At 39.2% G+C, this 25,319-nt stretch overlaps 1 protein-coding gene across 1 annotated transcript in view; it reads right to left on the bottom strand.

The window, feature by feature from the left end:
* Window positions 1–24,400, bottom strand: part of SEC24B (SEC24 homolog B, COPII coat complex component) — a gene marked incomplete at its 5' end in the record, with an annotated part of 47,109 nt that extends 22,709 nt beyond the window's left edge. The window contains 5 exons of the mRNA XM_084263672.1: window positions 829–909; window positions 6,766–6,870; window positions 11,961–12,146; window positions 18,237–18,941; window positions 24,280–24,400. Coding sequence (XP_084119798.1) covers window positions 829–909; window positions 6,766–6,870; window positions 11,961–12,146; window positions 18,237–18,941; window positions 24,280–24,400 — 1,198 coding nt within the window. The remainder of the gene's footprint in view (window positions 1–828; window positions 910–6,765; window positions 6,871–11,960; window positions 12,147–18,236; window positions 18,942–24,279) is intronic.
* Between the last annotated feature and the right edge of the window lie 919 nt (window positions 24,401–25,319).

The following is a 25,319-nucleotide window of genomic DNA, read 5'->3' as shown; positions in this document are numbered from 1 at the left end:
GAAATTGGAATTCTTGCAGTCATACATCTGCTACTCTTAGTGGATGAGCTAGACCCTACACAGACAGTGATAGCACCTTTTTACTTGACAGTGATTCCACTTTACACAAGGACCCGAATTAAGCCAAGCTACTGTGATGTTCTTGGAGACCAGAGCAATGCAAACGAGCCAGTGGTAGAAGCTCTCCAAATTAATCCAATCATAATTTAAAATCTTGGCTAACATACCCACATTGAACAGCATCTTTTCCACTTGCAACAATGAGAAATCTACATATTTCAAGGCTGAAGCACCCAGCTTAGTAGGTTCATTTAGAACAAACCTGACACTCGTGATAGTTTGAGGGATACAAAGAGGCAAAATAGTAGCCAGTTTCAATTGATTTTAAGGAATAAAAATAGAAGAAAATAACCTTATCCAAGCATGTCTGCAAACTGATATTGTTTGTGTCTCAAAAATGAACTATTATCAGCTACTAATGCCAATGCAATCAGGCACTCAGTACAGCCTAGAGAAAGATACCTGCTTTCACACAGAGCATATTTTCAGCACTACCCTCAATACTACAACAAAAAGTATGATTTATGTTATGGGTTAAGTTTTATTAAATAGTTACTCCAACTTCAGTGTTAAAACTGTGAAAAGTGGTTAAACAAGTAAGGTATGTTATGTTCTCTGATGATTTCCTTCACTCTTTCTATAGGCATTTCCTTTCACCTACTTGTTAATTAACAATAAATAATAGCAGAAATAGGAAAAAATCATAGACAGTAAACATTCAAGTCTTTAAATAAACAGTTTAAAACTAACATGCAATAAACTGCTTACCTGGATAGCCACCTCCTTCCAGGGCATCATAATTGTTCAGAACAGGGGAGGCACTGCTTGTAGTAGAGGAACTATCAATTGCTGGAGGAAGCAAATTATTTAAAAGTTAGCTGCTTCAGAAATGGCAAATTTTTGATAAGACAGATTTTTTTTTCTAAAAACTTCGGTAAGAAACTGTTAATAAATAGCCTAGTTAAAAAAAGACCACTTCAGCCCTAAGACTGAAAACTATTACCACTGCAAAGAGAAGAAGGAAGAGATAAACAGTCAACATGATATTAAAACAAACAAAGCACATGACCAACAGACGAAGAGAGATCAATAGGAAAAGAACAAAACCACAAAAAAGTTGTTTCCTGAAATAAAAAAATATTTTCCTATTAAGATAGAAATCCTTACATCACCTGATACAACGTACAACATTTTAAAAATAAGTCTCTATGGTGACCTCCTTCACAACTGCAAACAAGACAAGATTCCCAGAGTCTTCAGAGCCATTATGCATCATTGCCCACCTTCAAGCAAAACTGACAAGTATTTAATTCTCTCCTCCTTCCTGTGCTATTGTAATTCAGAGCTCATCCTGTTTCCAATGTAAAGCTTCTATTTTCCATTGAACATTGTCAAGAAGGTTCAACTTCAGTCAGAGTAAGTGGTTACCTTTGGCTGTACCACAAGTAGCTATGTAGAAGTTAACTAGACACAAGTAAAAAAGCACACTGGCACATACATAGCTGTTACTACTGCGAGACTCCTAGTGCTTGATTTGTAGTTCACCCTATGCATGTATCTTCAATATCTGACTGTAAAACACTGCAAGCAAAGGTATATTTAAAATCTTTTCTTCCAGTTCCATTTCACGTTTCCAATGAAAAAAAGGCCAAAAAAGGAGGTTAAATCTATATTTGCTCCTTAAAATTCCCCAAGCCATGAAGTACAACAGAGAAGCGTATTTTAGAAATTGAGAGAATTACATACACAACTTCTGTGGCTGCACAGAGACAAAAGAGATTCACTGATACTGTTCTACTCAGAAACATCATCCGTGACCACAAAGTATTTCAAGGGAGGACTTCAACGGGAGAACATTTGAGACTTCATCCTCCTTCGGCTGAGACTTACAAATAAAGGGACGTATCACTGAAATTTGGGACACACTAAACCATAGCAACTATGTCTGCACAGATTATTCCTGAGCATTTTGCCTTTAAAGCATTCAGCTAAGAAACCGAAAAATCCATTCCTAAAAAAACCCGTAACACTAACAAGGTATTTTAAATAAAATATTAACACTGTGAAACTCCCACGACTTCAGTTCTCTGACTGTTTTCCACTGTAAACATCCCTTTTTCCTGAACTACAAGATTTCCTATCAAATTTTACCTTTCTTTCTATTCTAGAAACTGAAGTAAACAGCATTAATTAATCTGTTCCTTGAGCAGGAACACAGCTATTAAAGACTTGGTTAAATCATACCACCGAAAAGCGAAAATATACTTTTAGTAAGCCAACAAGATCTATATTTAAGATTTTTCAAGAAGTTCCCCTGACCTGACCAGAAATTAGTTCTGCATTTCAAAACACACCAAAGGGATATAAACACAGTTGTGAACATACAAGACACTATAGTGTTCAAGCTTTGATTTAGCCACTATGGCACGTCAGTCTTGACAGAATTTTTCTGACAGTAAATTCATCTAGAATTTAATTACATATAAAATGAGTTTGCTCTTTTCACTAGGAAAATGATACAGTGAGTTGCAAAGTAGTAGTAGTAGTAGTAGTAGTATGTACTTCTCAAGCTCTGCTGGAACAGGTAAGAGAAACCAATTGGACAAACAAATGAAAGAGCATCTTTTAAAAGCATGCTGTTAAGTAAAAATAACGCAAGTTATTTGTACTTCTACTACCACCACTAACATCGTTTCTGATGTACAAAAAAAGTTCTAGTCAGAAAGCATCATCGGAGATTTTGAAACACAAACAAGGTCTGCCCAAGTTAAAATAAGAAAGCAGCCCATATACTTAGTGAAGACCTTTCACTTACAGTCTTTGCTTAAGAACTTTCAGATTTTTAACTCAGTTCTGAGAACTGTCAGAGTCCCAATGCCTACAAGAACTAACAGGCGCCCTGTTCTACTCCCCACTGGAAAACAAATAGCTGACTCAAAAAAGATGAGTTGTACAGCTTCCTGGCAGACCCAAAATAGCTTCAAACGCTAAGTTGGTCACATATGCAATGGAAACCCCACATTTTCTCTATCAATAAAACCCACAAGAACTTCCACACAATTAAACAACCTTCTTCCTATGCTTAAATTAAGCTACAACAGCTGTCAAAGTTTACTTTAGCAAAAAAAGCATCAGCATAGAGAAACTATTATGAAAATAAATACACATTTGATAAAGAAAAAAATAATTGGAAAACACTGCTTAGACAAAAGTAATACTTATAGCCTGCTTTTACAGTTAAGTCACTATTTTTCCAATATAATTTTTGCTTTCGAATTTTTCAAGAACTCTTCCACAACATCATTAAATACCTAACTCGTAAGAGTAACAAAAAAATGAGAATCTACACAAACACAAGCAATCAGATGTCCTACACCTATTTTTCATAAAGCCACTGGCACAGACTGAGCTAGAAACTGGTCTAAAGGAACTGCTTAAGATTTACATTACCTCTAGCGACAGGGCATAAAACAGGATGCTTATTAAACAGATAGCCTCTGTATTGATCCTGGGTGCCCTTCCACTCTTCCGCCCAAGATAAATTTAGACACAATGATAACTGAAAGGCTACAGGTTTTACCAAAGCACAGAATTTGAGAATGACAGAAAATTCCATACTTAGCCCCGCAGAAAAAGACCCCAAAATCCTCTCCTGGCTCTTTAAGCCTACTCTTTAGAAAACAGAGCTCAAACAGCAGCTTGCATCACAACAGCCAAAGCGAACTAATTCCCAAAGTGGAATTATTTTCTAGCTGGTTAGGTCTAGTTAGACTCATAGCATTAGAAAAAAAACCTGCTATCTAAAACTAGGAAGTATCCTTAGATTTAAAATTAATTTAGCGCTCAAGCCTGTTGAGAGATAGATGTGTTATAGAATCACATAATAGTCATGGCTGGAAGGGACCTTTTAGATCATCAAGTCCACCCATCACCCCAACCCATCAACCACCACTAAACCATGTCCCTCAGCACCACATCGAACTGTCTTTTACATACTTCCAGGGATGGAGACTCCACCACTTCCCAGGCAGCCTGTTCCAATGCTTAACCTTCTCTGTGAGGAAGTTTTTCCTAATATCCAATCTTATCGCACAAATGGTAGGAAAGTAAAGTAACTGAACCAATAATCTCAAACAGCAATAACAGAGGATATGCAAAGTATCTTACACTTGCACTCCTCCAGGGGTTGGTAATAATATCATAGAATGGCATGGGTTGGAAGGGACCCCCAAGGATCATTGAGCTCCAACCCCCCTGCCACAGGCAGGGCCACCAACCTCAGGCTTGGATCTACACAAGGTTGCCCAGGGCCCCATCCAACTTGGCCTTGAACACTTCCAGGGACAGGGCATCCACTACTACTCTGGGCAGCCTGTTCCAGCACCTCACCACTCTTTCTGTAAAAACTTCCACCTAATATCTAATCACTTATATCGATACTATTGCACCCTCCAAATATTGTTCTTCTGTGTCAGGAAAAGTAGTAAGTATCTTCAGCTGAAGACACCTTCCTACTTGAAAAAAGAACAATAGCAGCTATTTTCTTCTAATGTTCTACTAAGAATTCAACATAACAGTTGAACCAATGTTATTCAAATAGATAACATAAATCCATCACCCCATTCTTAATGATGACCTGGGTGTCATCATTTTTTTTCTGATATATAGCACCATTTTTTTCTGCTTAGTTACAATATGAATTATAAGCTTAAAGGAAACATTACAAAGATTTGCTATCTCAAATTAATACTCAAAAGCACCACATACAAATGGGACCACCAGATCACAGTATCTTGCTGGACAAAGTGTCCAGCATACAACTAGAGAAAGCCATAATGCCTTGGGTGGGCAACTGGCTGAGCAGTCAGATCCAGAAGGCAATAGTAAATGGGTTTACATCTGGCTGGCAGCCAGTCACTAATGGAGGTCCCTAGGTCTATTTTAGGTCCAGTTCTTTTTAACATTTTCATAAACAACCTGGACTCAGGACTAGAGGGTGTCTTAAGTAAATTTGCAGATGATACCAAACTGGGAGGAGCACTGAGGGTGGAGAAGCCTTACAGAGAGACCTGGACAGATTAGAGAGAGCTGGGTAATTACCAACAGCATGAAGCTTAACAAGGTGCCAGATTCTGCACCTGGGAAGGGGCCACCCTGGCTATGTATACAGCATGGGGACACATACATCAGAAGCTGGAGGCCAGCCATTCTGAGAGGGATCGTTGACAGCAAGATAAACATGAGCCAGCAGTGTGCCCAGGCAGACAGGGGTGCCAACTGTATCCTTGGGTGCATCAAACATGACATCACCAGCCGGTTGAGAGAAGTGACTGTCCTGCTCTATACTGAGCTGGTTTGGCCTCACCTCAAGTACTGTGTGCAGTTTTGGGTGCCACAGCACAAGAGGGACATAAAAATATTGAAGGGTGTCCAGAGGAGGGCAACGAGGATGGACAAGGGTCTGGAGGGTCTCCTTTTATGAGGAGAGGCTGAAGTTCCCTGATTTGTTCATCCCGGAGAAGAGGAGGCTGAAGGGGAGACCTCATCACAGTCTGTGGCTTCCTGACGAGGGGGAGCAAAGGGACAGGTGCCAATCTCCTCTCTTTGGTGGCCAGAGATAGAACACAAGGGAATGGCATGAAGCTGTGATGGAGTAGATTTAGGTTGGATATTAGGAAAAGGTTCTTTATGGAGAGGGTGGTCAGGCACTGGAACAGGTTCCCCAGGGAAGTGGTCACAGTACCGAGTTTGACTGAGTTCAGGAAGCATCTGGACGATGCATTCAGTCACACTCTCTGACTTGGCTGGCCCTGTGTGGAGCCAGGAGTTGGACTGAATGATCCTTATGGGTCCCTTCCAACTCAAGATATTCTATCATTCTATGATCAGCACAAGGTATGTACTATTACTTCCATCTACCAACAGGGATAGAAGTTTTTTATACTGTTACCACACACAAAGAAAAGTCTTTACTACTTTAGAAGTAGTAGTTATCATTCAAGAAAGGCGGTGAGAAACATCAGACAAAACCAGGCCATTCTAAGAAGATACAGGCAGAATCCTTGCAACCAAGAATGTAACATTTCAATCAATCAGGACAAATTGTGTCTTGGGGAAAAGTAAATAATCTTTTAGAGTTCCCTACAAAGGAAGCAGGTTAAAACTGAACCTATGTGCCTGATAAGGGAGACATACCTTAGGAAGAGAGAAACAAATGGCCATGGATTTATCTGCTGTCTTAAAAAGCACTTACTAACATTCAATATTTACTTTACTACCTTAACTGTAAGAGTTTTCTAGATATAAAGTGGGAAACAAGGTAAAACACTGTTTAATGATACAAACAGCATCTAGTTCCTTAAAATTAAGCAATTACTAGTCTAAATTCTAGAGGTAGTTAGCTTCAGTTAAGCATTTCAAACATACTGCAAATCAAATTATTAAAAAGATGGAAGCCTTGCAAGTTGTGAATATTACTGTTAGACACATAAGAGACCTGATATATTAATATGACAAAAAAAAAAAAAGTCTTTTGTTGACCACTACTGAACTCCTTTACTATACTACCAACAGCTGGCAAATTTCTAGGTAACTTGATGCATGAGTCAGAGTGACATTTTGTCTTAAAGAAAAATGTTTCAGGGGATGGAAATATGGAACAAAACTTGAGTAGGAACAAGATACTGGTGTAAAGCTAAAGCCAACCTGCTTCCTCATCCTCCTCATCCTCTTCCTCATCATCTGAACTTGATGACAAGGGAGCTGGTGCAGAGCTAGCTTGATTATTAACATATCCACCATACTGCATGCCTGTGAAGTGGAAAGCACAAACATAAGAGTCAGACAGACAGGAAAGATGAGAAACAAGGGTCACAAACCATTGCATTAAAAAAAGTGAGAAAAAATTAGCTGTTCTAGAGAAAATCCCAGCATGCAAAAAGTTAAAATCTACAGCACTACAGACCTACAGTTCATACATGAACCATGTATGAGCAGTACAGCAGAAGCAGTTTTAGTGGCTTAGTTCAGCAAAGTATTAGTAGCACACAGATGTTAACAGGAAACTTTATATGTGTGCACACATGACATCAGAAGTTAAACACACACACTTTCTAGGTATATATTTAACATCAGTTTGTCCACTGGAATACTTTCCTAAGTCAATATATAGAAATGAATTCTTTCCCAGATGGATTCAAACTGTGTTACAAAACCCTTTAATATTACACTGTTGCTTAGCAAACTTGCCCCTTTTAAGACTGGAATAATTCACACTGGAATTCTGAACACTGTCAGAAGTTAATGAATTATAGTGCTGCTACGTGTGAGAGTACAAACATAGTCCTCTGCAACACAGGCAGTGAAATTTCAGCTACATAAACCTGAAAATTTGGTTACATATTTTTAAATTAGTGCCAAAATTCAGGCTGATAGACCCATATTTAAGCACTTAAATACACTATCCACTTTTAAAATCTACAGACAATGGAACAACTATTACCACTGTTACTTCCGAATCATAATCTATAAGGCTTTTTGTAGTGGGGTGTTTGGGGTTTTTCTGGTTGTTGTTTTTCCACAAGTCTATTTGAAGCATGAACAAAAGCGACACATACACATACTATTTTAATACAGAATTAAGCATGCAGTGATGGCTTATAATTGACTTCCTAAATTAGTCGTTATCGATGCAAAAAAATCTTAAGTTTCTCTTGTCAAAGGGCAAGGTTAGCAAGGATTTTAAATTGGCTTGTAGTCATGCAGAGACATCCTAAATAAATGTAAGTGATCACCGTTTCTCTCTCAGAAAAATCTCCCAATTCTTCAGAATTCTCCAAAATCTTTCAGACTCTTCAAAGCTTGGGATTTCCCCCCCGCCCCCCAGTGTAGAAGTGCTGTTAAACCATAAGTGTTCTTTATATTAAGACTATAAAACACTATAGAAGTGTTGAACATCATGCATAACATGAAACTGTGGTAATTAATAATACCCCCATCCAGAACTTAAATCAACTATATGTCTTTTAAAAAAAAAGAGTTAGTAAATAAGCCCAAGAGGACTACATCAATTTCACTTAAGAAAAAACAGAATCAAGGTGAAGAGTACCTATTCAAACATGTAGAAATACAAAGAAAACAGAGCAAAATCGTAACACAATTCTTGAGAAGCTGAAGTATCATACAAAGGCTACTGCAAGAAAAGCCTGACATCGTATCACTTAATCTAGTGCATTAATATTCCTACAATTCCAATCAAATTTCTCCACAATACAAGTAGCCACAATGATGAAAAGACAACCCAAGTGCAACTGAGGAGGTAGAAAGCTTCAGTTTCTCTGTACTGCTAAAACACAGGACTAACTCAAATGACTCATACTCCCATCTTTTATGAAGACGACTACTGGATGCTCTTGATGAAGACAATTCTCTGCGCTAAACCAGACTACAGCCAAGGAGACTATGCCTTTTCTTAGGCCTAGGAGAGCTACCAAGGACTAAGAACCACATTACTGTGACGGAGAAACAACAACTGGATGTAATTAACATGCAAGTAAAAAGTAAAAACCCATCAGGATGGCAGGCAAGAAGATATGAGCTGTAACAAAGTAAATGATGATAGACACAATGTGAGAGTGCAAAGACAGATCTCTAACAAATGTAACAGAACAAAAAGCAATTTACCTGGAGAGGGCATGCCAATGGAAAAATTCCAAGCATGGGCAGATGAGAGAAAAAGACTGAATTAGTCATTCTACTAATGCTACTTTCAAGTCTTCTCAATGTTTTTTGGAAAACCAGACAAACCTGTACTGCTAAAACTCCCCCTTTTCCAGTCACTGGTCACATACATAAAAGATACAAGAGTTCAGAAAGAATACAGAAAAAGAGATTTAAAAATATGCTGGTGACACAGAAGTTCAGGAATTACCAACTATGTCACAATGAATTCTCTAGAGTCAGGGCTGGTTTCACTCTTACGAGCCTTACAAGTTTGTGCAGCTTTTTTTTATTTTTGTTGCCAGCAATACTACAAATTTCTGCCTTTAGGATACTTTTGTGTTAGCACAACTGGTCCAGCCAGAAAAACAATCCAAGATCTGATCTGCCTGAAAAATAGCCTAGCTTAAAGAGTCATTCTCAGATGACACTTCCAGTTCTGGTTCACTGCCCAGCAATGCCATCGTGGGGGAGAAAAGAACTAAAGAGAAGAAATGGGTGGCTGAAGACAGCAGTTCCAAGTGCCACCATGTGCCTAATCATGATTTCTGTTGTGACAACTAATTACTGCTTAGTATCTTTTATAGATTTGCTAATAATATTAAAATTTCCCACTCTTAAAACTGCAAAAGCTTATTTTTAAGTAAAAAAAAAAAAAAGATTTTGATTAAGATTACTTCATAGGTTTTACTTAACATCAAACAACTAATTTCATCACAAATTTACTGGATGGGAAATTTCTAAACCCTGCTACCAGTGTTCCTGTAATTTCTCATCGTTGCACTCTTTATCCCACTATATTTTACAGATGCCTAGAAATGTAGGTGGGAGGACACAAAAGGATAAACTGGCATAAGAATTCATTTGCCTATGAACTAAACCAACTATTTAGCTATTTTAAGTATATAGTCACCCATACCACAAAAGACTTTTAAGAAAAAAAGGTGTACATTTTATGTGGCCTAAGTTTCATAATGGAGGCCCCACGAGAAGTGAATATTAAATTATCACATGCAAAACCAAACTATATACTGAAGTCCTTTAACTACCTCTCTACCTATAGCCCTAATTTTCAACAAATTTACCATGGCACTAAGACATTAATATTAAAAATTGTTTAAAATATTAAATAGTTAATTTAATATTAAAAATAGTTCAAAATGAACCCTTCTCCATTCTTAAACTCTCTGCTTGAAATTCTCTTAATTTACTCATCAGCTCCTTTCATCAATATAAAACGTAAGTAACACCCAGACCGGAGACACATAGTCAAAGTTCATCTCTAAGATGCTGGTTTTCACGTAGATTTCTTCATCTGCATTAAATTTCTGTGGATATTTATGTAAGATTCAATAATAGGCTTTGTACATTTGAAGTTTTTGTCCTGCTAGCACTTAGCCAAGTAAACAATTAGAACATTCTAATTCCACACAGGAATGCCCACATTGGGCCTTAAATCAGTGAAAGCCACTTAATTCAAACTGGTTTTCCAGTACACTTTGATGTAGAATATGTTACTCATTAATAAGACAAACATCAGTCCATTTAATCTCCGCGTGAGAAACACTCTCATAATTCTAACCACCCAGGCAAATACTCTTATTTTTCCAGTATGTTAATTTTTATGAATAGTTATCACACTTAACTGTTGATAAAGTTATTGCAAGGGTATATTATGTACTTCAGACTCTTCAAATGAACCTAACTGAAAAGAGTTTGAAGTCTTCTAATGCTCATAAAAATGCCTAAACATAGAAACGTACATGCGTGATGACATGTATTATATTAAACACAACTACCTGGCAAACTATCTATATATTCCTGACAGAGGTACACAGCTGGTTTAATTCGGCTACATACTGCATTATCCTTCACTTACATGGAAGTACATGAATTTAGCCAAGATTTTAGCAGCAACTGCAGTGATTTGCATTTAATGTACCAAGTGTTCCCCCATTATACAGGAATCTGTGCAAGAACATATATATTGCAGATCAAGGCAAGCACAGTTAAATGGCTAAAATCCTTTTTATTGTAACACCCTTATGTGATTTCTTTGGAAGATGAAGTAAGTTTTTTATAGCAAGCACATCTACAGTACAAGTTCTACCCAGCACCAAAATCACCTATAAAGCTGTGCAAGAACCAAGCACAGTTCCAAGAATTCATTTCTAATTTTCTTAAAATGGTATACTGGTACACAGGACTTCACAGCAACAATGAATTACTTTTTGCCTGTCAGATATACAGGTCTGAATCACAGACAGGTTATTTATTTATATTCTCCACTTCATCAGAAAAAGGAGGAAGTGGAGGAAAAGAAGAAATTTAGATATTCGTGTCAGAGGACTTTGAAATTTAAGCATAAAGAACATGCTGTGACAGTCATACATCATACTTTTGAGAATTATTTTGAACACAAGACATTCATTGTTCTGGAAAAAATTAATGCCTGCTTCCACTTCACATACTGAGTTCTTTTTCTGTAAATATTTAGCATTCTGAAATCACCAAGAAAAAACAGCCAAAAACCAATCAGCTTAATAAATAAGATTTGGAATACTAGATACAGAAACATTTAACAGTCAAGAGGCAAGTCAAACATCACGGCAGAATTATCATGGCTGAAGAAAGCTTAAGACCAACTGATTCTTTGGCAAGAGTCTACCACCCTCAGAATAGGAAGGAGCTTATACGAGAACTTGAAGAGCAGCTTTCCACAAGATCTTACAGCTAGGGAATTAGAAAATAATTCTACCAGTTTGCATTTAGTACTCAAGCTTGCTGTTTCCCAGTGTTAGTGATAGAAAAAATGCTAAGTTACACCTGATTTCTCAATAGACTAATTACAAAAGCTACTTCTAAGACCTTCTTCCATGAAGTTATAATAGTAAGCAGCTTTTTTAGAAAAATAAAATAAATAAAGGGCTTTTTGAGGAAGAGACATGTAAGACTGACAAGACAAGCCAAAAATGACACGTGGCCAAAGGAAATCAAACAGAAGAGCTAAGAGAAGCTGAAAGCAAGGTGGTACAAAACAAAGACACTAAGGGAGCCTGATGAGATGCAAGAGATGTACTCCACTCAAATGCAGAAGAGCAGGAATAAAGCTTCCAGCATTCATGTACACATATGGAACAGGGCAGAGGTCTGTACTGCAACTTCCCATTCCCTTTTAGTACCTTCCTGAAGGTCCGACTCTGGTGACTGTGTAACAGAGGGTGAAGATCGTGGCTGTGAAGAAAGGCTTGGAGCAGGTGTCCTTACTGACGAGATCACAGCAGAGGAAGCAGATGTTCCAGCCCCAGGCTTGGTAAAGGGAACACTCTGGTTCACAGAGTGCGCAGGCTGTGAAGCATCAATGCCACCTGAAAGCAACAGCAGAAAGCAGGAACCCTTTGTGTTTGCACAGACAATTACACAATGCAAGCAATCACATTTGTTTCACAATAACTACAAAAATAGCACTTTAAAGAGATGCCTTCAAACAAGTACCTAAGAAAAAATGCCCATAACATTAAGACTCCATTTAAACGAACAAACCACTCTCACAACTATCAGCAAAGAAGAAAGCTTGATGTATTGAGATCAAGAGTAAGCAGAAATAAATTGATGCATTTTTGATCCATCCCCACAAGTTCGTATTTTCACAGGTTCCTCTTCCCAGATAAGACGAACACAGTCCACATGGGATAGCTCCCTCTCAATAATCCTCCCACAGGCAGGAAATGGGAAAAGTCAGCTGAGCAGACTAGTATTCCACCACCCTCACTTTTCTGTTTTGGCACTCTGTTATGAGACCCATAATCAAAGCAATCCATTTCAATCAAGTCTGAATATTCCGCAGAACTTCTGATGTTTTTTAAACATCTGGATTAGTTATAATCTGCTTTAAAAATCAGATTAGCGCTTTGAGAGATTTAACACAGTCCAGTTGAAATTTCCATTGGATAAGGACAATATAACTTCAATTAAGTTAGCTTTTAAGAGGCTCACTTTTTGTTTATAAATTGAAAAAAAAATCCATCATTTTTTTCTTAAACAAAAATGACAGACCAAACTGGTAAAGATAAGAATAGAAAGGAAATGGTTTGACCAGTACTACTCAAACACTGAAATTAAGCAAGAGCAAAACTCACTGTCTGTAGAGTATTCAAGCTACAGAATTCACTAAAGGATGTATATATAACATTAACTTTGCTTCCTTTGCACATATAGCAAGGCAGTTCATACAGTCCCTAACTTTTCCCTGAAATAGCGGAATTGATACGGAATTGATATCTGATAGGTCTTTATGGGAAAGTTGAGGCTTCCCTTAGAGGAGGGGGAAAAGGCAGCTTAAAATGATCCTTCTGCTTTTCTAATTTACCATCAAAATTAACAGAAAACATTTTTACTATCTCAATTGAACTTTTAATTATTACCCAGTTTTGAATGTTGAACCTAAATGCTGATTTTTCACAAGTATGATCAAAATCAAAATTAAAATATATTTCTCCAAAGCACATACACACAGCATTGTCTAGTTAAATGTACTTGTTATAACCTCTGCTTCTACACATTATGTTCTGCAGACTCCCCATGGAAGCATCAGCATCTGCCATCAGAAACATTCTTGTTAGGGTATCTACACGGCTTCCTCAAGCAAGACAGGCAAGGTAACAAGGGAAGTTCTTTACAAAATCAGTGTGCTTAACCAGATTTTGTAGCAGAGAGACTTGTTTAAGGGGGTTTGGTATTTTCCAGACTTTAAGACAATAAAGCAATGCTTGCAGCATCAAGCGCTGCTGTAGAGCATGCTAAACACTGTAATGTCAGTGTCACATGTTCAAAGCCAATTTACACCCGGATTAGCAGAAGATGTAATACCTTCCTGCCAAGTATTAGTATTTGTTCTCAAGCAAATGGTATCAAAAATATCCTTCAAAATTATATGGATCCCTCATCTGTAGTATAAGAAAATATTTTGAAGTTCTGAAAAAAAAAAAAAGAAATTTTTCTTTATAGAAAACTCCAGTCTGCACGATTACATGTTAAACTTCATTTGGTGACTGGGAAGTTTTCAAAAATAATAACTAAAACCAAAGGAAACACTTGGACAAAGTTAATCTTTAAGAACACATCATTAGTAAGTATCATCACAAGACAATCTCTTTTTCTACACCCCCCTCCCTTTGGTCAGCAAGACGACTGTACAAGCATACAAGTACCTATCAATTTACAATGGTGTATTTTAGCTCGAGACAGAGGTGGACTGAACACCAGTTTAGAATACCAGATTCCCATCAGCTTATCCAGGACGAGCCCAATTAGACCGTATTAGATTCCCACCAACCAATGTCCTGAGAAGCCGAAAGTTGTGCCAGACTGTAACAGATACAAACCCTAAATTCAGTGACACAGTATTTTCTGTTTCTCACCATCTGTTCCTTTCACATTTAATATGCACTGAAGTTTCCCCTCTTGCCTCCCAACCATGAACATCTCTTCCACTACAAATGACCAAGTATACCACTTGGTTACAGAAGCCACGTACCCATAAAGATCTACAACTAAATGTACATTACAGAAAGATCTCCAGAGTTACCTGTGTGGGTCAATTTTTCCTATACACTATCACGTAAAGGTTTTATTTAATTTCCAAACTGAGACCTACAGGATGCACTCAAGTTTTCAAGAGAGACAAGAACAATCCCTTCTGAGTTGCTATGGCTGCCCCCCTGCCCCCCCAACACAGTGTGCAATTTCTACCAAAAGATTCACCACCTCCTTACACCTTGCTTCCAACAGCAACCTCTCTCCCTAACTTTCTCTATTTTGGCTGCGGTGCTTCTCCATTTCTAACCACACCTATATTAGCAGATTTACAGGATTACAGCATCCATTCCTGTGGAACTGGGACAGCAAGGACTTTAGAGCCTGATCTCATATAAGGGGGAAGTATGTACATGAGAAAGAAATTAAAGTGTCTCCTGCTCAAGCAGACTGCCTCCAATTACAGGAAAGCAGACAAGATCCAGGAAGCAAAGAAACCCACACTATATACCCAAAGATGAATTCTCTGTCTCCCTCTCCTCAGGGAGGCAAGGAGGGGTCCAGTAAAATTTGGCATGCAGGCTGACATCCATTTTGTCCGGAAAGCACCAAGAAAAAGATTGCACCAGTTTCAGCTGAAATAAACTGGAAAAATATTAAGGAAAGCTACTGACCTGGAAAGACAAAAATATCTAAATAACAGAGAGTGTGTTACATAGCATAACACTGTTTCTGGACAGATTTGTATCAACACTGTTCTGATGAAATACAGAATTTAAAACTAGAAGAAGGAATTTTTTCTAGATGAAGCTAATTTAAACCAGCAAGCAGAAAAATTTCAAATATTTGCATGCAAATTTATACTTCCTAAAGCAAAGAAAATTATTCTCTCTGGATGCTAGTCACCAAAACAATTCAACTTCCAGCAAAAGATGCCTCTGAAAATAAGTTTCTTGGTTTCTAGTAGCAAAATTTCAGCAGGCTTCACTGAAACTACTTCAGTGATTTCAGAGTGTCTCCTAAGTTTTTGAAAAATATTTTGTTGCAGCTCTGTGTCCTGAGTATGTGACCTACAGTAGCTTAGGGCATTGATCTGAACAGGTTCAGCATTTTGGGGGCTTTCTCAAGGCCCTACACAAACTGGTTTATTTAAAAATCCAGTTGCAAGTGCAACACCTAAAACTTTTCTCATTCAAGTAGAAACCCAAGAAATCACAAACTTTTCAAAAGCCTTTGTCAGCCTAGGTTTTGTAAGCCCCCTTTAAACACACACATTAAAAACACAGCATTCTTCTATACAAAAGAATATTTAATTTTCATCACAGAAAGCTCTCAGTGTTCACAGACTGCACAAAATTGCTATTGAAAAATACATTAAGCCAGTAGTATCTGAGTAACAGTCTTCCAAAGATGTGTTTATTTAGGGGTCAGAAGAACAGACACAGAAAGCACTTAGGAATTTCAGTATATCTTAAAATTTTTTCAAGCAATTTTGCTAAAATCTATGCACAGGACAGACTGCAACTGTCATCCATCATAATTTCCTTCCTGGAAGATTAAGTATTCAGAGAAATTAATCATGGGAAATCATTCATCATCTCAAATTCCTTGTGTGTTGTACCCACTTTCCAAGGATGTACAAGAAATTGCAAGTAATTTTGAAGATCCAACTCCTTATTTTTAAGGGCTGCAAATAAATTAGAATACTATATATGAAATTATGTCATCTGAGAGCAGTAAGATTGCACCAAGAAATTTAGAAAGCATATTAGTAACTCAATTATGCCAGGATGAAACAGGTACTTGCCATCTTTTATTAGCCAGATGTTATAGTAAAAATTCAATTGCTACACTTTAGCCAGAGAGGCTGAATTCTATAAAAAAGTCAGGTACTTTTAGAGGCAGCCTGTTTAAGCCAAATGTCGAAAGCATGTCTTCAGAAGTTAGTAATAAAACAGCAGCCCTGCTCTTCCTTCAGCCTAGCTACTGTTTGCTACCCTTACTGGCTTTCTCCCAGTCAGTAAATATGGACTCTTTTGTGTGCTGAGGTTGAACCAGGATTCGGAAGGAAATGAAAAACGTTGTTCTCCAGATAAATCAGCACCATCACCCAGGCCACTGCGCAACAAGGCACAGGGCATTATCATCTCAGCAACTTTACAAGCTCAGAAAGAATTTGGAAGTGGTATAATAATTATTACTACAGTCTGGCAAACAAACCAAGTACTGCAATATTACTTGAGTGTTACAGAAACCGCGGATCAGGGTTTATTTTCGTAACTGGCAAGCATGTACTTATTACACACCATTACTATAGCCAGTTCTATCATGAGCTCTTTGAAATTCAAGCGTAACATCACTACTCTTTCTTGAGGCCATGTATTAACTCAATCACTCCCTTAAGAAAAACACTGAATGCTTCAGAAATAAGACTATCCATTGCCTTCCTGGTCTGGTCAGCTCCACTGTTTCACCCATAAAACAGCTGTTCCTTATTAAAAATATTGTTATGAACGTATCAAAATCCTAGATTTCAAAACACCTCCAAAGGAAATAAAATTAACAAGCATTTAAATTTAAAACTTTAAATCTTAAGCTGTTCTGGAATGAAACTTACATTCTGTTAGGTTCTGTTGTAGATTCTGGACTTAAGAGGTGGGGTTTTTTTTCCTTTTAGTCCTTGAATGAAATCATTTCTATGCTCAATCATGAAATGCCATTAAGTGCAGAAGCTTTTTAAGGAGCACTCTACTTCTTTTTTTAATCACTATTTTGTTTCATGTTTTTGAGGCGTTCCAGAAACTCAGAGCACCTCATAGAGAATTCAAATCAACTAATACTCAAAGTAGTAAAACTCAGCTGAAGGATGACACTCTACATCCTAGTCTTGGGGGAGAGGGGGAAGCAGTGTTGAAATTTTTCCAGGCAAAGTTTTACCATCATCAAAACTATGGTCTTTTATAAATCCTTGGTCTCAGAAAACCTCAGTTAACAAGGACTCACAAAAGAATTACAGTGGTAAACTATAATCTGCAATACCTGGCATAAAAAGGAAACATTCTACAGTTCTTTAATATATGTTTCAGCAGCAAAAGAAAAGCATTAGATTTGCAGAGCTTACAAGTAAAAGCTGCATGGAGTCAGAAAATTACCAGTACAGAACGAAAACCAGAGTTTTCCTGCACAGACTATTGCTCTGAGAGGGGGAAATAGAGGTTTTGATGTGGACACACTCCCACATCTCTGAACTCTTCCATTCTTCGTACCAAGTACAGTACAAGTTCACAGGGTAGACAGTGGACTTGCCTTCTACAGGCACATTCACAATGTCATTCTCTAGAACTACTCTCATACTAAAGCCACCAAGGTGTTGTTCAGAAAAAACAGCTAATACACTGAAATTGCATTCAAATGCTCATCAAAAATACTAATTAAAGAATCACCACAATTGCCCCCAAACCCATATAGGCTTCCACTTTTTCTGAACTTTCTGACAGGAGTGCATGCATGGTCATCTATGTAAAATTTGAAGAATCATGACTTAATCTCTAGCCAGAAAAGGAAAAAAGTACAGTTGTGATTAATGGCCATATTTCAGAAGTTACACTTTTCTTCAAAGCCACATGAAAAAAAACAAACACCACCCTTCTGAGGCCCCTTACAGGAAAAAGCTTTAAACAATAAACTAAACCCATCCTCCTTTTTCTGTATTTCTCAATCGAAACATGCCAGTGATACAATTAGCTGCTACTACAAGGACAGCAGTAACCAACTTAAAAAGCTTCAAGAATAAGTCAAGTCAGAAGTCAACATTACAATACAGAATTTCACATCGTGAACAAGTATGAACCAATAAAAGCACTTGAATTCTGATTTTTTCCAAACACACCTGTAAGGTCACTAACCTTCAAACAATACCATACCTGTATTTATTTGGTTCTTAACTTTAGCAACTGATCCAGTGAGATTCCTGCTGAGGCTGTCTTGAATGGACTGAGCAGATGAAACAGTTGGTAATGTTGAATTATATCCCAGGGGAACATGTTGTTGAAGTGAATGAGGTACTGATGCACTCTGGCCAGAAAACGTATTTGTCTCTTTGAACTGTCCAACAGCAGGTAGGCTCTGAGAGGTAAATGCCTGCCCATACACACTGCCAGCAGCCGCAGGATAGGAAACATTAGGATACACAGCACTAGAAGCCACGGGCATTGTGTAATGATCAGAGTTAAGGGGAAATCCCTGAGACGCCACTGAAGAGCTGACAGAAGTGCTGTAGTGATTACCAAATGCTGAATATGACTGCTGAGCACTCGTATGCAAGTAGGATGCAGATGATATTGCTCCTTGAATAGGTCCTTCAGCTGACACCACTGTACTGGGAGAAGTTTTGTTGTACAACTGCTGCGATTCCTGTGTATTCACCACACTGGTACCCACAGAAGGTGTCATAACATTTTGTGCTGGTGCTGAATAGTAAGTAGGGTAGTAACTAGCTCTATACTGATTATCCAAATGTGAAGCAACAGCTTTATTGGGCACTTGGGAATAGTGTCCCGCAGGTGCACTATAGTTTGGAGGATGAGAGCCATAGCCAGAAGGGAACTGCATCCGATTCTGCACAGGACCTGAAATGAAGAGAAAATGTCACATGTATTCAAGATGCACATGTAAGTAGTTCCAACAGATTCTATACTTTAACTAAGAAACAATTGGTTTCTTCTTGTTTTCTGTCACTATTTTGGAGTTCAATTTCCATCAGCAGAAAAAGAATGAAGTACAATGCATGAAAAATAGAGTATTTGAAGTAATTTGCAAACACACAGAGAAGTGACAGAAAAATGGACTGATCATTTACATTGCTGGAAGAAATTTCCAAGCCAAGCTCACAAGTCTCATATTTGTACTTTCAGTATGTTTAAGAATTTTTAAAAGGTAAAGATTTAAGCATGTAGTGAGCAACAATAAGCACCAACATGATGTAAGTATCTGAACATGACAGTAGGCCTTAAAGGAACGGACTGAATATGGAAAACAAAAAGCTGCAGTCAAACCACTACATCTATAACTAAAAACAGAGGCATCCTTCTTCACAAATCCTCAATACAGTGACCAAGATAAAGTGCTGCAGGGCAGTGATTTGTGTCTTGTACATTCTTTTGTACCATGCTTTTATGAAAACTACCATTTTCTCAAAACTACATGGTATCTGATGAGGCACTTCATTGCTATTTGCTGCCTGATACTTGTATCAGGTATAGGAGATCGTATCAGAGACCCTGACCTCTGCTGTCACTGCATCTGGCTCTGGAGCATTAGAGGTTAATTACCCACTGGTACAGCAAGGATTAAATAAGTACTTGTTTGTACTTATGAATGTTAAATGGGTTTTTTTCAATGGCAGCTGATCAAAGATAAATCTGAAAATTCTTCAACTACTGAATATATTTTATTTTCTAGTGAACAACAAATGCATTTCCGTGGATAACTTCCTTTCTTAATGTTACCACACCCTACTGCTAATGTCACATTGAGCGACTATGGCATTATTTCCCAGCCCTCAGCAAACAGGAACACAAGCACTGCACTGGGCTGCATGCAAATTTAAACAGCTACTGCAATAATAAATTGTTTATCCCCCCCATTTATAATGATTCCAAAATAAAAGTATTATTCTCATCTCAAAATACTGAAAAGTCACTCAGAGTAACATCCAGATGTTCTATGATTAACTTGTGAGGCAGTTTTAATTATGAATTTGTTAACGGAATCATGTAAGCAAGGAACATACTGACCAAAATAGCATTCTGATAAAGTTGAAAATGCTTTTTAAGATTGTCAAGCCAGAAAGTTGAGTAGAAGGAGCTAAAAAAAAAAGAACAACTGTAACTTGGACTACTGGGTCAAAAAACAGGAGGGCAATTTGAGAGAAAGCATAAGGAGATTTAAGAAAACCCCACAGCTACATCCCAAGTTTTGAGGAGACTAGGTTACTATGCTTTTGATTCACTATTTTCTTAAAAAAGTGGGAGCTACTCCTTTAACGGAAAACAATTTTGAGTTACCAAATTATTAACAGCTACATCAACTTTCAGACTTTAAGACTGCTGTTTGAATGAGCAAATTCAAAAATACAGCAGTAACTTGTCTCATAGTTTATTGCTTTGAGCAGTTATGTTGCTCAAGATGGCAAGAAAACATGTTTTCGCTAAAAAGTCTATGCATTTTTTCTATTAATACATGCGGAATAAATTAAATAAGCAGGTATCATTCAGAAGCTGGTTTGGGAGCACCTGACTTCTAAATAAAAGGGTGCGTATCAAGTCATCACTGTAGTATCTACCTCTGGTTAAAAGCACACACCACAAGGATTAAATTCACAACACAGGATATCAAGTTCTACATTACAGAAAGCCCGAGTCATCTTTACTCAAAATTTTAAGCAGAAACCTCTATAACTTTAAAGCTATACATGAACACTCAAGAATATAAATTCCATGAAGATCTCATTAAGACAGACACACATTTCAGAACAGTTTTTTTTCATTTCAAACTTGTGGTGTCTTAAAAGCAAGTTTTACAGTAACAGACAAAAATTGATTATAAAGAATGTGAGTACAAAGTCATTTTTTGTACTGCAATCAGTAGCTGAATCTACTAATGATGACTAGATTAAAATTAGACAGTTTTCAACACGGAAATCTGGGTACATGAGTGCCATTTTGAAACCTGGTTAATTGCACAATCTGTACTGATGCCTCAGGTACTCTACCTTCCCCCCTAAACTCCTGAGATCACTTTCAAAATCTCCATGAGAGGAGTGCATCTGCATGCAGATGTACTGCCAAAACACCATGACTAGAATAAAAGCAGTGAACCTCTCTCTGCCAACAAGGTAGTAGGTTATTATGTTATAGTGTGCAACTAAACAGACACTAACAGGAACCTCAAGAGCCTTATCACTTTTTAAGGGTGCCACGGCTATACTACTACATGAATTAGTAGAGCTTTGCTAGCTAGTGTTATGTTTGTTAGTATGTCCATGCATTATCTCACCCCATTGCTTTAGCCATCTGCCATGTAACCTACCTACATGTAGTCTATGTTTCCCTCCGTACCCTACATCACCATCTTCCTTCCCAGCCAAGAACACCTGTTTGTTTTCTGGAACTTTTACCATCCATTTACCTGCCACTGCTCCCTTGGGTATTCCTTATGGGCTGGACAAGGGACAGCACTACTGTGCCTTGTTAAGCTCTTCATGCCCTTAATTGCTGACAAACAAGACAGCAAATCAAGCCACTGCTGAGCTCTAACAACAGCTCAGTCATGGAATTAATGTCTAGCTCCTGCATTCAACGAGCTTCCCATTTCAACAAAATATGCAGGAATTGTGTACCTTTCAGGCTTCTATCCCTTTTATCAAATTTAATGAAACTATCCAAAAGATCAAGTCTGAGGATGGATGGAAAACAAGGCAAAATAACACTATAAAGAGAATTATGGTTCCAAAATGCTAGAATAGATACCAACAGTAATCTTACAAGCATCACACAAAAATATTCTGGAGAGATATGGGGATTGAATACAATTACCTTCTCAGTGTTACAGTTCAATACATTACATTGTTAGCACTGAAATCCTCCATCGCTGTTGCAAAAATACATGATCTTTTAAGTACTAATGAAACAAGCAACATTATATTATGATGAAATTAAGAAACAGGTCATTTTCCACTTAGATACAAAACAACCTGTAAAACAATAAAACCTTCTCACACTTGCAACACTTTATTCAGAAGAACTGTATTTTCAAGCTCCAGGCTTATGAACAACATTCCCAGCAAAGGCTTATTTTAAAATTATTTTTAACACTTAGTATAGTATCAAATTAAGACCAGTGTAAAAGACAAGAAAAAAAATGCAAACAAGAAGTTTAGGCAAAACGTATTTAAAAAATGTTCAGCTTGGTGTTTAGCCTCACTGCATATTGAGAAAACAACTCGTTGCAAAAAAACAGCCTCTCTTTCATCAAATCACAGTAACTAACAGAATAGAAATAGCTGTATTAACTGAAATATCTTAAAATTTAAACTACATTATACTGATGTAAAATTAGCTTTCAAAGGCATAGAAAATATTTTTTGTGAAATTTAGTTTCTATTGGACAGAATGAAGATTTTCAGTTGTCCTGGTTCTGGCCAGGACACCAGTAGAGTATTTTTCAGTTACTATTCCACTCTACTACCTTTCCTATTACAATTAAAAAAACCCAAACAATAAAATAGACTCAAATTCTGTGTTATATTAGTACTTATATAAGACATGCACTAAACTACAAATCCTGGAATGCTGTTGCCAAATGACATACAAACAAAAAAACCCAGAGATAATGGCTTCAAATCACCATATACAATAAAAATTAAAGACTGTCACTGGGCTTCTTAGAACTAGAGAAAAAAAGTTACAGGTTATTGCAGAGTTTTAAACAAGCTGTTTTTAAGAACATTAGCAGCAACACAGAGTTAACTACAGTAACAAGTAATAACAATGGCTCTTAAAATAAATGTTTTATCTGGATAAATAACGTTTATTTGGTTGAACCCAAGAAAGCCAATGTCAGTTTTTGTTTCTGTGAAACACACTTCCAGGTTATTGATGCTGCAGTAGCTGTGTCCTGACACTGACATGGTATTTATTAAAAGCCATCTAAACTGACATTTTCCAAATAATTTTGACAAGGCTCAGCATTGTAATACCGAAGTTTAGAGAACACGTCTCAGGCATTAGCATCCCTCTAAAATCTAGCATTTAATTACCTTCCTATTCATTAACCTCAGTGAGTTTTGCATTATCTGCAAACTGACTCAAAACCTACTTTATAGGCATGTAAGTGCTTATCACTTAACTACTGCTTTGGACATGGGAAACATTCATGACTAAAAAATTTTGCAGGTCGTTACCCTGCTTACTGATCTGTGCAGAAAAAAAGCCTGTGCACTAAATAGCTTGAATACAAAAAAAAAAAAAAAGGTTTAACAATAGCAGCTAATCCTCTACGGAAGCAAGAGGCCCAATTTAGATACCAAACCATCATTAGGTGGGCATAAATATCATACAAGCGTTCTGAAAAGTTAACAAGGTGCATTAGAAGAACTTATTTTACAGCACACTAATTATTTTAATTGACAGTACAGTTAGTCTCAGTACCTCTCCGTCTGAAAAGCAATTCGGTATTTTGTGACTTGGAGCAATTTTACCTTTGCTTTTCAGTGACCCACATTTCTCTGGTCCAATCTTGTTTATTTAACTCAAAACTCAAGATCCAGTTCTGTGAACGCCTACCCACTTACTAGCTTTAAGTTCACACACAGCAGTGAAGTAAACACTCTCGTCTACACTACGCGGTTTTCTGCCCATACTCCTGCCTGACTGCCGGAGCCGAGGCCTTGGAGGTGCCTTGGCCTCCAGCGCACTCCCGAGACACCACAAAGCAAGGGCCACAGCAGCAAGAAGATGCGAATTCGGGGGAGAGCAAGAGGCGGATGCCGCCTCCCTTGCTCTTTTAGCGAGGCTAGGAGAGGCTGCGCCTTTCCAAAAGTTAGCTCCGCACGTAGCGCCGGGGGCCCGGGGAAGGATGCACGTTTCCCGAGAGGCTTCCGCGGGTCCTGCTGCCTCTCCGAGGGAGGGCTTCGCTACACGCCGGCTCCGCGGCGGCCCGCCGGGGCCTCCGCCGGGCCCTCCGCCCGACCTGCGCCCACGCCGCTCCCCGCTGCGGTCGCCTCGGCGCCCCGCACCTCCCGCCACCCCATGAGGAAGGACAAAACCGCAGCTCCCCCCGTCCCCGGCAGCCGCAGGCCCCCCCGGTGAGGGAGCAGCCCAGCTCGCCCCAGGGACCCCGCGGGCGGCCTCTCCCCGCCACCCTCGTCACCAGCGCTAGGGGCCGCGCAGGCCGCCGTCTCCTCACCGTTCTGGTAACAAGGCGCGCCGCTCTGAGGGGCCGCGGCCTCCCGGGAGGGGCCAGGCCCGGGCCCGCCCGGGTAAACGGCGGCGGCGGGCCGCGGCGGCAGCCCGGCAGGCGCAGACATGGCTTCTCAAAGTGCTCCCGTGTTCCGACCCACTGCTCTTCCTCCTTCTTCTCCGTCCCGACCACAGCCGGGCGTCGAGGTTGGCGAACAAGCAGGAGGCCGAGGCCGCGGCCGCCCCAGGGCGGCGGGCAGAGGGAAAGAAGGAAAGAACACGCAGCCGAGCCCGAACGCTGCTCCCGCCGCCGCGGCCCTGCGGCCGATAATGCCGCCGCCCACAGCGCCCCCTGGCGGAACCTCCGCGGCACCTCCCTGCCCGGCGTGAGGGTAGCCGGGGCGCCCCGCCTCCCGCCGCCCGCCTCCCTCTCAGGCTTTCGCTTCAGCCGAGGGCGGCTGCCGCGGCGCGGTGGGGTTCCGCGCACCTTGTAAAGGGGCTGTTGTAACCCGCTCCCGGGGCGGGGAAACGGCCTATATGGCTCGGCGAAGTGGCGAGCTGGGGCTCGGTACGGCCCGCGTAGTCTGTGGGTGGCGGGGGCCGCATGCCCCGTCTGTAACCCTGTGGGTGCGGGCGGAGAAGGGCTGAGGCTATACACACATCTCCCGCCGGTTTTCCTAGTCTGCACAGGTAACATAGGCTACACATGCCGTAGGGGTGTTTGTACCCTGGAACGCAGTGTGTTTGCTCCGCATGGGAGGAAAAGGCCTCACGAGGTGAGGTGACAGCTTCCCCCTTGTAATTATTCTGTATACCGAAAGAAAAGCCTGGGTGAGGCAGGGTGACCTGAGGCAAGGCTTTCTGGTACCAGGAGTGCAGACTGAGCATTCTCTCTGCGTATAGTGTGTATATACTACCCATATATACAGGCCTTGACAAAGAAGAGTGAGGTGAGACAAGGCAAGGCTTTTATACAGAATATATACTATATATTCTCTAAACTGAAAGTGTTGCCGAGCCTGCTTTGTTGGCTACTGTTGGCAGATC

The sequence above is a fragment of the Gallinula chloropus genome (assembly GCF_964237585.1).
Source record: "Gallinula chloropus genome assembly, chromosome: 4".
NCBI lineage: Eukaryota > Metazoa > Chordata > Aves > Gruiformes > Rallidae > Gallinula > Gallinula chloropus.
The sequence above is the reverse complement of the archived record's forward strand: the minus strand, read 5'-3'. Positions and strand labels throughout refer to the sequence as shown.